We start from the raw sequence: 13,261 nt of genomic DNA, 5'->3' as shown, positions 1-13,261 counted from the left end.
GTTACTCATCGCTGAACCCTTCGAATTCTTAGAGGAAAGATGCACGACAACAACACAACAAATCACAGTTTGATTTAAACGTATTAGCATAACCTGGATGAAGTAGCGTTCCACAGCTAGTATTCTTTGTGATCGATGTATCAACGAATGCCTCATATCGAAAGTTTACCGCAGTGTCGTCCGTCCTGTCGCCCCTTATGGCTCTAAGTGTTGTTAGCCGACTACAAAAGACAATGAAAGGGGTCTCGCGGTAATGGAGTCGAAGTGCGTTGGACGAGTGTCGTAACATGACATGATCACATCAGAAATGAGAATATTCGAAATCGAGGGTTGCACCCATTGTGAAAAAATTGGGACAGAGGTGTCTTCGATGGTATGGTCATGTAACCCGTTGCAACAAGAATTCACTTATCAAGATTGGTCTGAACATCGAAGTCGATGGAAAACAACTAAAAGGCCAGCGAAACAACGGCGGCTTGATACGATGGATGGGAATTTGAAAGTCTCGCGACTGCATCCAGATCAGGCGTTTGACAGAGAAAATCGCGCAACCGATTAACGGTTGTTAACGGGACAAAGAAAAAGTCACGTGATATCTAGTCTCGTTGCCCTTGATTCTTTGGTACTTTGCATATATGTAGATACATATATTAGCATTACAGCTACAATTCTTCGATCATGTACATTTACGAAAAGGAGCACTGAGAATCAGGTATGATATTAGAAGCACTTAAGCTAAGTGCTTTGTTTATTGATTAAAGAGCTTACCATTACTTCTCGAGTGACGAATCTCTTGATGTGAGACTAATTCATGACTACCATATTTGTCAGGAAGCGCAAGAGCCAGAGCAAATGGAGTACCCTCTATAGGACCATAAAAGTATCTATAAACGAAAGAGATTAGATAAAATATAATATTAGAAGCATTTTTTCCAACTCACTTTAACGTTCTACTCGCTACTCTTTTCATGCTGTCGAAGTGAGTTAAAACCCTGAGTTCGGTTTCTCCCCTATGTTGTTGAATCATTTCATAACGCATCTGAAAAATATTTGGTAAGTTAGTAAATATTTCCATTAAATTTATGGATAACCTCTATCATAGATTAACATATTAAATTGAGAACTGTGAGTGTATGTTAGTAGAAAATCATATTTTGTCATAGTTGACGCACTTACGTCATGCAACAGGTTTTTGTTCTCTTCCAGTAAATCGGGATCATCCTGAAATTCAGTGTCTGGTAGTTCTATCTCGGTGATGTCTCCTGACGAATACTTTGGTTTCAATTGATCAATATACTGTCCATTATCACTTAATGGTCTTAAATCAGGATGATAAAGAACTCTTCCATTATTGTCTATTATGAAAGAATATCCATTTACTCCTAATTTGTATTGAGGTATCATTTTCTGAATTTCCTCAATCGGCACATCGGTTCCAACCACACCTAATATGTTTGCGACACGAATTGAATAATTCCTCCGATCAAAAACGGGCGTTGAAACTGTTGTAACAAGACGTCTCTTATTATTATTTTCTTGCCCTAATCCGCTAGACATCCCGGCCATAAAAACAGGGCTCCAGTGAATAGGATGGTCTTGTTGGTACATGACCATAGGACGAGCCATTACGAGCGCATACTCGATAACTTTCTCTCGAGCGTCTTCAAGGGAGTTGATTTGGACAAAGTAGCCTTTGTTTGTACAAGCCATATCATAAAGATTGCTTTTACTGCTGGAGTCTCGTCCAATAAGATATGTAAAAATTCGAACCGGTCTGTGAGGCCAGTTGTAGTGTTTAATGACCTGAAAGATGCAAGATTGTTCTATATGATATATGAATTTGCATTTAGGTGGGAATCGAGGAAATATTCACATGCGTCAATTACGTCTTTCTAACTATAAAAATTACAAGATGGCCTAAACTCTTAATGCGCCGTAAAACGACGGAAAAGCTGATCGAAATTGCATTAGCATAATAGATAGATGATAGATTTAATTTAATAAGGACCAAGTATCGGACCGAGAGAAGTATGGACATTTTCCGAACGCTACCGAAAGCACCAGAAGTTAATGAGGAAGAAGAAAACTATCTGTTATTAAAATATGTTGAAAGTTAATACTAACTGCCGTTAGCAATACGTACATAAACTTCCGGTTAATTATAAAAATAGGTGGCTAATAGAGATCTAGTTATACACGTGCAGGTTCATAAATATCGGAGACGTCTTCAATTAGTTGGTTTTCTCTTATGTTGAAAGGGAGGAAAACTCACATAGACGGAAGGTAGTCATTTGAAGTAAAATGGCTTCGGAGCTGTCTACAGGGATACTTTGAATACTTTACTATTGCTTCTAGACGACAGAGTCTTTGCGTAAGCATTTTTAGACAATTTGTTTATAGTAATTATTACCAACAGCATGAGCACACTACACAGCACGGCACCACTATGAAGATACCAAAGTGGACTTTATCGACACACCAACCACTGTTTAAGACTGCCCTGTAAGGCGAAGTCACTAAGATTTATGCCGTCGAATAGACAAGTTTCAACTCATACTGGCTTGCGCAAATTTTGTGAAAAAAAGACCTGACACGACTAAAGCGACATTTTTGCTGCTCTTTAAGAATGTTGACACAAAATCGTGGTATTTTCAACTATAGTAACGAATGTGAGGAAAAAGAAATAACTTTGCAGTTCAGGAAGTTGTCTGGCTATCGAATGAAGATATTTCAGATAAAATCTTATTCAACGAAGAATCGGTACACTCTCTGCTTGTGGGGTGATGTTCTTCTATTCGTAAAAAAAAAAGCAAAAATCTGTGGCGTGACAGACCTTGTCTAACGTTTGTTCAAGCCTTTTCAACTTTTGATTACTTTTATTATAGTTTGGTATAATTTTCTCGTCGATTATTTTATTTTGTTTGCCTTATTTTTTATTGACGATTGTAATCCGCCATTTGCTTTGAATGAAATCCTTTTTAAGGTTTTGTGTGAAACAGAACCTTATTAGAATCGATTCGGTATCTGTCTGTCTGACTGTAACACCCGATTTATTCAGAAACGACAGCACCGACTGTCACGAAAATTGGTAAGAGTGTATATTCCCCTTACATACAGCAAGTGGCGCCATTTTGTGTTAAGTTTAGGGGGAGGTTCCCCATAGATGTGAATGGAGGGTGCAACATTTTTTTTTCATATAATGTAGCCATGTGGGGTATCAAATGAAAGGGCTCAATTACTTTTCGAAACTGGTTCCACATTTCATATTGGGTGAAACATAGGGGAGTGAGCGCTCAAAATATGACCCTCAAAAAGTCGAACAGGTCTCGTTCTCAGAACCTATCCAACCGACACATTTAGAAATTTACCCGGCAACCCCCACAGAAGTGCAAGTGCAAGTCCCTCACAGAAGTACAAAATTTGGCGCGGCTGTAAGGGATAACATAATGCGTAATTTGGTCATTTGAAGGATTTGAAGAAAATCCAACTATTATTAACAAAGTTATAGGGGGTGAAACATTGTTTTGTGAATTTCGTGCATTCTACAACCTGTATGACGTCATCATCACATATCAATTCATCAACATCACAACGAAATGAGTTCTTATGAATGGGTTCGCAAAGAATTATTTTGTTTTTAGTTTTTTAGTCATTTGTATATGAATATCAATTATTCCAAACAGACATGTGTATATGTAGGTATATAGTATATGCGCGCTAATGAAGTTTGCGGGTAGTGTCTAATTCAGATAGATATATTTGTACATTAAACCGACCGCATTTTTTTTTTTTTTTTTGTGCGTACACGGAGGTGGAAAATCTTAGAAAGACACGTCCGCCGCAGCTCCGCCGACCGAACGGCGGAACAACAGCGGGCGCGTGTGGGATTCACACCCACTAAAAACCACCCCCGGTCTCTCCAGCCGCAGCCCGCGGGACCACCATTGAGGTATTACTTCGCGGGGTAGGTTTGCCCTTAGGCACTCATCCTTCTCCTATTTGCAGCTTTCCTCCTTCTTTTGTTCTTTCAGCGACTCCTCCTGCATTTGGATGATTGCAGAGCTAACCGCAAGCCACTTCTCCTCGGACTCCAGCATCTCAGTAACCAAGCTCTCCGGGGTCCCGCTCCTGCCCAGCACCTGGTTTTAAGCTCCTTCTCTCCATCGCAAATCGTGGGCAGTGAAACATCACATGCTCTGGATCCTCCGGTATGCCATCGCATCTGGGACAGTTCGGAAAATCATCCCAACCCAAAGCGTTGCAGATACTGCCTGTAGCAACCACCGTGTCCCGTGAGGAACTGGGTAATGTGGTAGTTGGTCTCCCATGTTTTCGCTCAAGCCACACCCTAATGTTGGGAATGAGCCTGTGCGTCCACCGACCTTTCGCAGACTCGTCCCATCTGCGTTGCCAGAGATCAAGCGGCTCTGACCTTGCCGCATTTCTACGCTGTGCATGCCTCTCCATATGTCTTGCATTGTCCAGGACACCCATTTCTTTGGCCAGAATGTCAACCGGGATCATGCCTGCCACCACCAATACTGCCTCATCTGATGTGGTTCTAAAAGCACTGCAAACCCTCAAAGCCATCCGCCGGTAAACCGAGTTCACCTGCTTCCGTCTCTGGGAGCCTGCAAGCGCCTCTGCTCACACAGGCGACGAGTAGAGCAGGATGGAGCGCACCACTTCGGCTAGCACCAACCTCCGGCAATGTTTCGGCCCACCAATATTTGGCAACATTTTTGCAAGTGCCGTGGTGGCACTGGCTGTCTTTTGGCATGCATACTCTAGGTGCTCCCTAAAACTCAATTTGGTGTAAATTATTACCCCCAGGTATTTGATAGCCCGCTTTGATACGACCGTATGTCCACCGACTTCCACTTTTACAGTATTATTTTTCCTGCGTTTCGTTATCAAGACCGCTTCCGTTTTCGCGTTCGCCAAGGTCAGCCCGGCCTTTTCTAGCCAGGACTTTACCGCTCTCGCTGCTTCCGTTGCGTAAACCTCGACATCTTCTGGGTGTTTTGCTGCAACAACCACAGCTAGGTCATCAGCAAAGCCGACAATCGTAGTCCCCTCTGGGACGGGAAGAGCAAGCACCCCATTATACATGATATTCCACAACAGGGGACCAAGTACCGATCCCTGTGGTACCCCGGCTGTGACAATGTACTCTTTGAGGCCCTCATCCGTCCCGTACCAGAGAGTCCTCTCTGAGAGGTAGTTTTCCACCAAATTCGCTAAGTATCCGGGGACACCTATGTCAGCCAACGCCCCTTTCTATTCCAGTTGGCCGAGTTGAATGCGTTTTTGACATCCAATGCCACCACGGCACAGCAGCCGCCAGAAATCAGTGCACCTTTTGCCAGGTTTACCACCATGCCAATTGCGTCCACCGTAGAGTGGGCGCGTCGGAAACCAAACTGGCGTTCCGACAAACCATTGCTGGCTTCGACGATGGGCAGGAGTCTGTTGTAGATGACTCTCTCCATCATCTTCCTCATTGTATCCAACAGGCAGATAGGACAATACGACGCTGGGTTTCCAGGTTGCTTGCCAGGCTTCGGAAGTAACACCAACTTTTGCTTTTTCCACTGGGCAGGGAATATTCCTTCTTTTAGGCACGCCTCGAAGGTGTTGGCGAAAAGGTCGGGCCTAGTCTTCACTGCCAGTTTCAAAGCTCGGTTGGGGATGCCATCCAAACCTGGGGCCTTGTTGTCACCGAACCTACCACATATTTCCCGCAGCTCCTCCACAGTTACAGGCGGTATTATGCCGTCATTTGGCTGGACAAAAACTTGCCTTCCCCTATTTTCATGGTGAGGGAACAGAGTGGTAACAATATGTTTCAGGAGGCGCGGACAGGTCACCTGGGGTGATTTCCGCAGCCTTTTCATCACCACTCTGTAAGCCTCGCCCCAAGGGTTTATGTCAGCATGGTCGCACAGCTGTTTGAAGCAGTTCTTTTTGCTCCTCCGAATGGCTTCCTTTAGGCGGCCACGCAATTGCTTGTGTGCCTCCTCTCGACCGTCGCCACCGGGTTTTCCCCTGAGCCTCTGGCAAAGCCTCCTTGCCCGAAAACATGCGGCTCGCAAACTTGCGATTTCATTGTTCCACCAGTAGTTGGATTGCCTACTGGGGAGCAATCGCCTTCTGGGCATAGTAGCATCGCATGCTTCCGTCACCCATCGAGTGATCTGGGTGGCTTTCTCTCCAGCCGTACCATTCAGGGATATGTCGGATTTGAGCACCGCGGAAAACGTGTCCTCCTCGAACGCTTTCACTGTCCAGCCAAGCATACCACCCGGCATTTTGCGAAAACTCTTTTTCGAGCTCGATCCGCCCTTGATCTCTATGCAGATTGCCTGGTGGTCGCTGTGAGTATAGTCCTCACTGACATGCCAAGCGATTCTACTGGCTAAAGTGGCACTCACGTATGTCAGGTCCACTATAGACCCCAGGCCCCTTCCCCGGAAACAGAAGACAGAAGACCCAAGATTCGCCAGTACCACGTCCAGCTCCGCGAATGCTTCGAGGAGAACACGTCCCCTCACAGTAGTTATCCGGCTGCCCCATTCAAGAGCCCACGCATTGAAATCGCCTCCTATTATGACCGGCCAACGTCCTCTTACATCCAAAACAAGAGCAGCAAGCATCCGCTCATACTCGACGAGTGTAGCGCTGGGTGGAGCATAGCAGCTGTAGATGTGGATGCTCTTCACCTTCGCTCTGATGAAGCCCTCCTCCGGGTGCTCCATTATTTCCTGGAAGGCTTGTTCTCCACAAGTCCACAGCGCTGCTTGGCCCGTTTGGTCCCTGACCCAAACGCTACCACCGTGGTTTCGGTATGGTTCACTTAGTATGGCCACATCGATGTTTTTCTCGCGGATGGTTTGCGCGAGTAGACCCTCTGCCGCCTCGCAGTGGTTGAGGTTGATTTGTATTAACCTCATCTGCGATTTGTGCTAAGAGCACTCCTGAATTCCGGGCACCTGCTGCTGCCTGCAATGTGCCGATGGTCCACACCCTCCCTTTCCTTTGCATAGTAGACAATTTGGGTCAGCTCCGCAGTCCTTGCTGATGTGGCCTTCCACTCCGCATCTCCTGCATTGCTTTGACCTGTCATTTGGGTTAGTGCATGACTTCGCAATGTGACCAAAGCCAAGGCATCTAAAGCACCGTTTTAACGCCACCTGTTCGTGCGTTCTCCACTGGTAGGCTGATGATGGCGGTTTGTGTTCCCCCATAGGCTTTCCTTAGCGTTTTCACCGCTGACTCTTGTAGTCCGGCAAGATCGAACTGTTTCTCCAACGCTTCGCGAACCTCCTCCTTCGTCGTAATTTCATCTATATCTTTGCAGATTATAGTGATCTCCGGCCTGCTAGCTCTTATGTCGGCTTCCTGCCTTAAAGTCTTCCCGATTTGGCTTAAGAATTTGTCCGCGGTTACACCCTTGGATTTCTTAAGTTCCAACATAAGATCTCCCTTCTGCGACCGTCTAATACGGCTGACGTTGTCTCCCAAATTGGTGAGTTCGGGGTCTGCCTTCACTTTCCTGAGAATGTCGGCGTATGACCCTTCGCCTCGTTTGGAAATGAAAAATCACCTCCGGTCTAATCTTCCTCCGATAATTTCTTTTCCGCGGTTCTACCTTCCTCCAAGCTTCCGCATCCGCCTTTGAAGGTTCGATCCCTTTTCTCGAGGTAGCCACTGCAGTATTTTCTCTGGTAGCTTCAGACGTACTTTTCATGAACTCCGCCTTTTTGGGAGTTGAGTCCTTTCTTCTTTTCGGGGTTTGCTGGACTATTGAGTCATTCAGCTTCTCGCGCAGCCTCTTCCCCGGTTTCTCCCCTTTTGTGCTTTGAACCGGCGTTACTTGAGTTGCCTGGTTCACTTTTCCAATCGGCGACTTCTCTACTCCGTACGTCAAACGGATGCCTCTTATCATGACCCTTATATTTTGGTGAATGTTCCTGCGCTCCTTTATAAACTCACACAGCTCCATGATCTTTTTACCGAGGGCAGTAAAGGCAGCTCCAGACTAATTATTGCCCAAAACATCGCTCGAGTGAATTGGCGTCAGCGATTCTTCCTCATCGAAGACTCCCGCTATACGCTTCCCACTGGGAGTAGCGTTCGTGGGGGCTTGTGTCCGTGTGGGAGGGGATCTGCGAAAAATCGAGCTCCTTCTGAACGGATCCATCACTGGAGCCAGTTCAAGTTCCTCCCGTACGCTTGTAACATTAGATGCCACAGTAGCCAAGGTTTCCACTACTGAGGCACTGCGATCGTTGGATATCGACGGCCGGGAGCCCGCTTGCTCACTCCCAAAAACCGCCGGCACTGGGTTTCCGAAGCCCTGCACCGTAACTTCATTCTTCTTCTGCTCCTCCATGTTTGGTTTTATTTCTGGGTATCCTTCCCATAGCCAATTTTTATCCACGGGTGGGCGTTTACTTCCCACCTACCCGGCCTGCGCATAAACATGCCCATACACGCACATCTCCGGATGCGTGCATGTGCATGGCCATGACACATTCGCCGAGCATTCCCTTATCCGCACGAAGGGACGCGCCTGATGGGAGATTTGGCAACTCCACACAGGCCAACTCCACACCGACCGTATTTAATATGCGTACTATATATGTACATATGTATGCTTTTGTGCACGAAGTAGATCGGAAATATGGGTATTGAATTTGTATACATACATATATGTATACAATATTCGGAAATAAGCAGTTTGTGTGTTTAGGGTGAGCATAATGCCTATATCTGTAATATGTACGTACATCTTGTAGTTTGGAAAAATATGAAGGAATATGTTAGATTTGTAGCCATATACGGATAGAAAAATGTGTGTTGATGTTTTTTACATAAGATGATCACAAAATCGTTATACTCGAAACACGAGCTTCGGTATTCTGACTTGTTTCTTTCTTTTCGTAGATAGGCGTGCATTTATTGTATTCTGATGAGTTTGCACATAATCCTTGTCTAATTTTCTGTATAACACCCGGCAGGACTTTTCAGTAACAGACATGTTATTCATGGTTAAGTAGATGCTGAGATAGGTGCGAGTCTAAAGCCCGCGCCGAATGAAACCTTATGTTTATGGGAGTATTGGGAAGAGGTACAATTCGTTACAATTTTCCCTTTTTAAACGCGCCAGCAAATTTTCCCCTCAACCCATGCGGTTGAAACATCTAATTTTTATTAAGGTAATATATAAAACAAAATTCTTTTAAAAGCAATTCAATGTTTGTCTGCTCGTCTTGCCGTCCGTTTGTTTGCTCGTCTGCCCCCCCCCCCCTGCCCCTCGTCTGTCTGTCCATCAGTCACTAGCAATTTACTTGGAAACGGCTGAAATTATAGTCATAAATTTGGTGAGAATGTTTGCTCTATGGTTCACAAAGAGTAACTTACTTTTGTATTAAGTTTAAGGGAGGAAAGCGAAAGGAGGTAAACATTTTTTTCAATTATTTCTATTAAAAATGTTAGACACCAACTTGACGTAAGAAAGTTCTCGTTCTCTGAATCTGCCCAAACGGATAATCGGAGAAAAGTCACAAAGATTCCGATTTGTTCCAATAAAATAAATAATGGTATATTACTATAGTTTAGAAATTTATCGAAAAGACTCCCTTAAATTTATTCCCAAGTATACGAACAGTATAAAAGTAATAGTGCTGGGAAATATCACTCTTTTTCGGAGAGTCAACTCATTTCGACTCACTCATGTTGTGAAGTCGACTCAAAAGGGTGCCACAAAAGAGTCAGCGTTATTTTTCATTTGCCCTGTAGCACTATGAGCAAAATCTCGCATTGAAAACTATAACAAGTCGGGAAACCGGAAGCTGGACGCTTAAGATATGAACGGTTTTCTGTATTTCTTTTATGAAGGTATTTGAGTGTGCATTTGTCCCATTAGAACCTAGTCCGTAATATACGCATTTATTATGTAGGCGACTTTCTATTGATATTGACATTCAAAGTCTTGAATTTGAACGACAACTTTGAACTATTATAACTTTGTTAGTAATAGTGTGATTTTCCATCAAACTCGATAGGATCATGCTCTATATTATTATAGAGCTCTACAGCTCTATATTATTATACTAATTATTAACTGTATTTTCAACTAGATATTGGTATGTAGGGTATTTCTTAGCCTAGGCTCTCAGCCTCTTGCTTTTTTTTTCAGACTTTTCGGTTGGGCTGCGTTAGAGAAATGATCACTTTTCAACCACCGTACTGCCCACCCATCCAACAAAGAAACTAAGACCGACTTCAAAAAGTATTAGCCGAGACCTTTCATTTTGATACCCCACATGACTATATTTGGTGAAAAAAATTACACCCCCTTTTGACATGTATGGGATGAGCGTTTTGTGAGTCTTCCCACCAAACTTGGTATCAATCGCTACAACAGTCTCCGAGAAAAAATGCGTGTAACGGACAGACAGATAGGTCGCGGAAAAATTGCAGCGGGCATGCGATGACTCTATGTTTCAGTGAAGCGCTTTTGTGAGACGAAATCCCAATTTCTGGTGGAATTCAGATATTAAGGAAATATCGGAAAACTGCCTCTGAGCAATAAGATGCTCTCAGCGCAGAAGAAATCAAACTGAATTCGTTGAGCTAGACATGCAATACAAAATCAGGAGGAAAAAATTGCAAGTAGCTATCAAGAAGAGCAAATCCGAACATTTCAAGCGGATGTGTACTGAAGTTGATGTTGATCAATGGGGTGGGCGCCTGCAGGTCGGTAATGTCATCACTGAAAGGGCAGATCAACCGTCGATACAATCAATATGGTAGCTAATCTGGCTCGCGCTACAATACAAGATGACAAATGCTGCGCAGTGGTGGCACTCGATGTAAAAATGCGTTCAACACGGCAAAGTGGACGAAAATCGTAGAGGTTCGAACCAAACTAAAGACTCCGAAGTACATTGTACGCATCGTTGTTGCATTTCTTCTAGGAAGAAGATTATACTGCGATCCGGACGAGGGACTAAAATTATTTCCCGATGACGTGCGGGGTACCACAGGGGTCTGTCTTAGTTCTGTTACTGTGGTTAATTATTGTAAGGTGTGACAACGGGCGCGCAAATGAAGCGATACTGGGAGATCAATTCCTGTTTGAAAAGGTCCGATCTATCACTTGTTGAAAATAAAACGAAACTAGTGCTATATCAGCAAAAGAAGGAAAGACACCAACCGTGAAAATTAAAGTTGGTGGACAAACAATTTACTTCCAAGACTCTAGCTTAAGTACTTGAGAGTAATGATTGACAAAAGACTCAACTTTAAAAACACATTGGATGCGCTGCAACTAAAGCATCTTCCATCGCTGTAACGATCTCGAGGATACTACCGAACATTGGTGTACCAAGACAAAGTCGACTATCATCTTATTTCAAGGGTATGTTAGTTTCGTGATACTCTACGCAGTTCCAGTGTGGGCAACTGTTCTGGAACACAAATCAAACTGCGGAAAACTAGGAATGGCCGTTACCGATTAAGTGCAGTCTTCGATATCCACTTGACCGCAGTGCATCGGTGGTGGACAACTTGGCCACCTTATTTAAGCGAAGTATCACCTTACCGGATCGACCGGAGCGATCCGGATAGCTCAGTGGTTAGAGCACTGGGTTGTCATACGGAAGGCCGCGGTTCAAATCTCGCTGGGGGCAGTGGGATTTGTATCGTGACTTGACGTCGGATACCAGTCGACTCAGCTGTGAATGAGTACCTGAGTCAAACCAGGGTAATAATCTCGGGCGAGCGCAATGTTGACCACATTGCCTCCTACAGTGTTCTGTAGTGTACCGTTACGGTCTTGAATGAAGTGCTCTAAGCACACTTCAAGGCCCTGATCCAATATGGATTGTTGCGCCAACGATTATTATTATTATTATTATCTCCTTACCGAGAACACCAGAAACCATCCAAAAATTAACTGAAGGCAGAACTTTGGACGACAAAACCCGTGATTACACCCACCGCATATGTTCAAGGTGCGTGACAGCAGGAGGTGCTCCAGCACCAAAAAAGGGACCCATTCAAAAGAAGCTCGTCAACTATTGTGATCTACACTAATGCCAAAAACGATAAAGATAAGGTACAGGCGTACAGGAGCGTATAAAAGGAGTAACCGTGTCGGGGGCTTATAGAGAGCAGAATCCCGATCCGGAGGAAATACCCTTCACCCAGCCTGAGGTAAAAATATTTGAGCTGTCCGAGTTTATCAAGGATAAGTACAACGCTGCACCAAGCTATAAAGAATATGGTGAGGGTTATTAGAGTCCTCTATAATAAATCGCAGATAGAGGAAAAGAATACTAAGGATACGTCGAACCCCTGCTGTGCGAACAGGTCACAAGTCGTACAACCGTACTACAATCGAATCACGGCGACATAAATGACTACGTGAAAAAGAGGGGGATTCTCTAAATAAGAAGAGTGCCTAAGAGAAAAAAAGGCGGACAGGAATAATCTGAAAACCAGCACCAATAGTTCAGAAGGATGAAAGCATACAGCGAATGTAGGAAAGTTGACCAGCGTTGCAAGCTGAAGAAGCGAGCGAAAACGAAGGATGGACTTACCAGGCAAAAATGCGAAAGGAAAAGCAAAAGTGCGGAACATCGTCCAGATGCGAATTGTTGTCTCCATTGAGGGCAATCTGTCCTACTCGGAGATACTCAGAAAAGTCAAAGCTAATTCCGACCTAAAAGATCTGAGTGAAAATGTGAACAGAATCCGAAGAACCAGAAAGGGGATCTCATGTTCGAGCTGAAAAGATCCAGCGCAGACAAAACTGAAAAATTTCGCACTCAGATGAAAAACTCACTTGGGGAGAATGCGTGCCACAAACATGAGAACTAATACAATGTAATGGATCTCGATGAAGTGACATCAAAAGGAGAAAGTATGCACCAGCAGCATTGATCGATGCAGAAGGTGTTAGGAAAATAGCCATATTGCCAGAAAGTGTAATGCAATGTCTATTGTGCGAGGTGAGAGCGGGTATTGCTGGAAATGGTAAATGTCCGGAATTTAGGAGGCGCTCACTGCAATGAGAAAATTGAGGTTTATTCAAAATAAACCTCAATCATTGCAGAGTCGCTCAGGATTTACTTGAGGCAGACCACGTTCGAATCTGAGGTGGAATTTCCATCATAAGTGAACCGTATAGACACCGTTCACGGTGGCATATGGGTCACAGATTCGACTGGTTGAGCTGTAGGCTTGCGGT

At 44.3% G+C, this 13,261-nt stretch overlaps 1 protein-coding gene across 1 annotated transcript; it reads right to left on the bottom strand.

Annotated features, from left to right (window-relative positions):
• Positions 1 to 748: 748 nt before the first annotated feature.
• Positions 749 to 12,985, bottom strand: LOC119652102 (voltage-dependent calcium channel subunit alpha-2/delta-3-like). Its single transcript, XM_038056039.1, has 4 exons — positions 12,857 to 12,985; positions 1,177 to 1,803; positions 942 to 1,039; positions 749 to 884 (listed from the first exon to the last, which is right to left on the bottom strand). The coding sequence occupies exons 1-4, from the start codon at positions 12,983 to 12,985 to the stop codon at positions 749 to 751; spliced, it is 990 nt and encodes a 329-aa protein (XP_037911967.1).
• Positions 12,986 to 13,261: the final 276 nt, after the last annotated feature.

The sequence above is a fragment of the Hermetia illucens genome, chromosome 3 (assembly GCF_905115235.1).
Source record: "Hermetia illucens chromosome 3, iHerIll2.2.curated.20191125, whole genome shotgun sequence".
In the NCBI taxonomy this organism is placed as follows: Eukaryota; Metazoa; Arthropoda; class Insecta; order Diptera; family Stratiomyidae; genus Hermetia; species Hermetia illucens.
The sequence above is the reverse complement of the archived record's forward strand: the minus strand, read 5'-3'. Positions and strand labels throughout refer to the sequence as shown.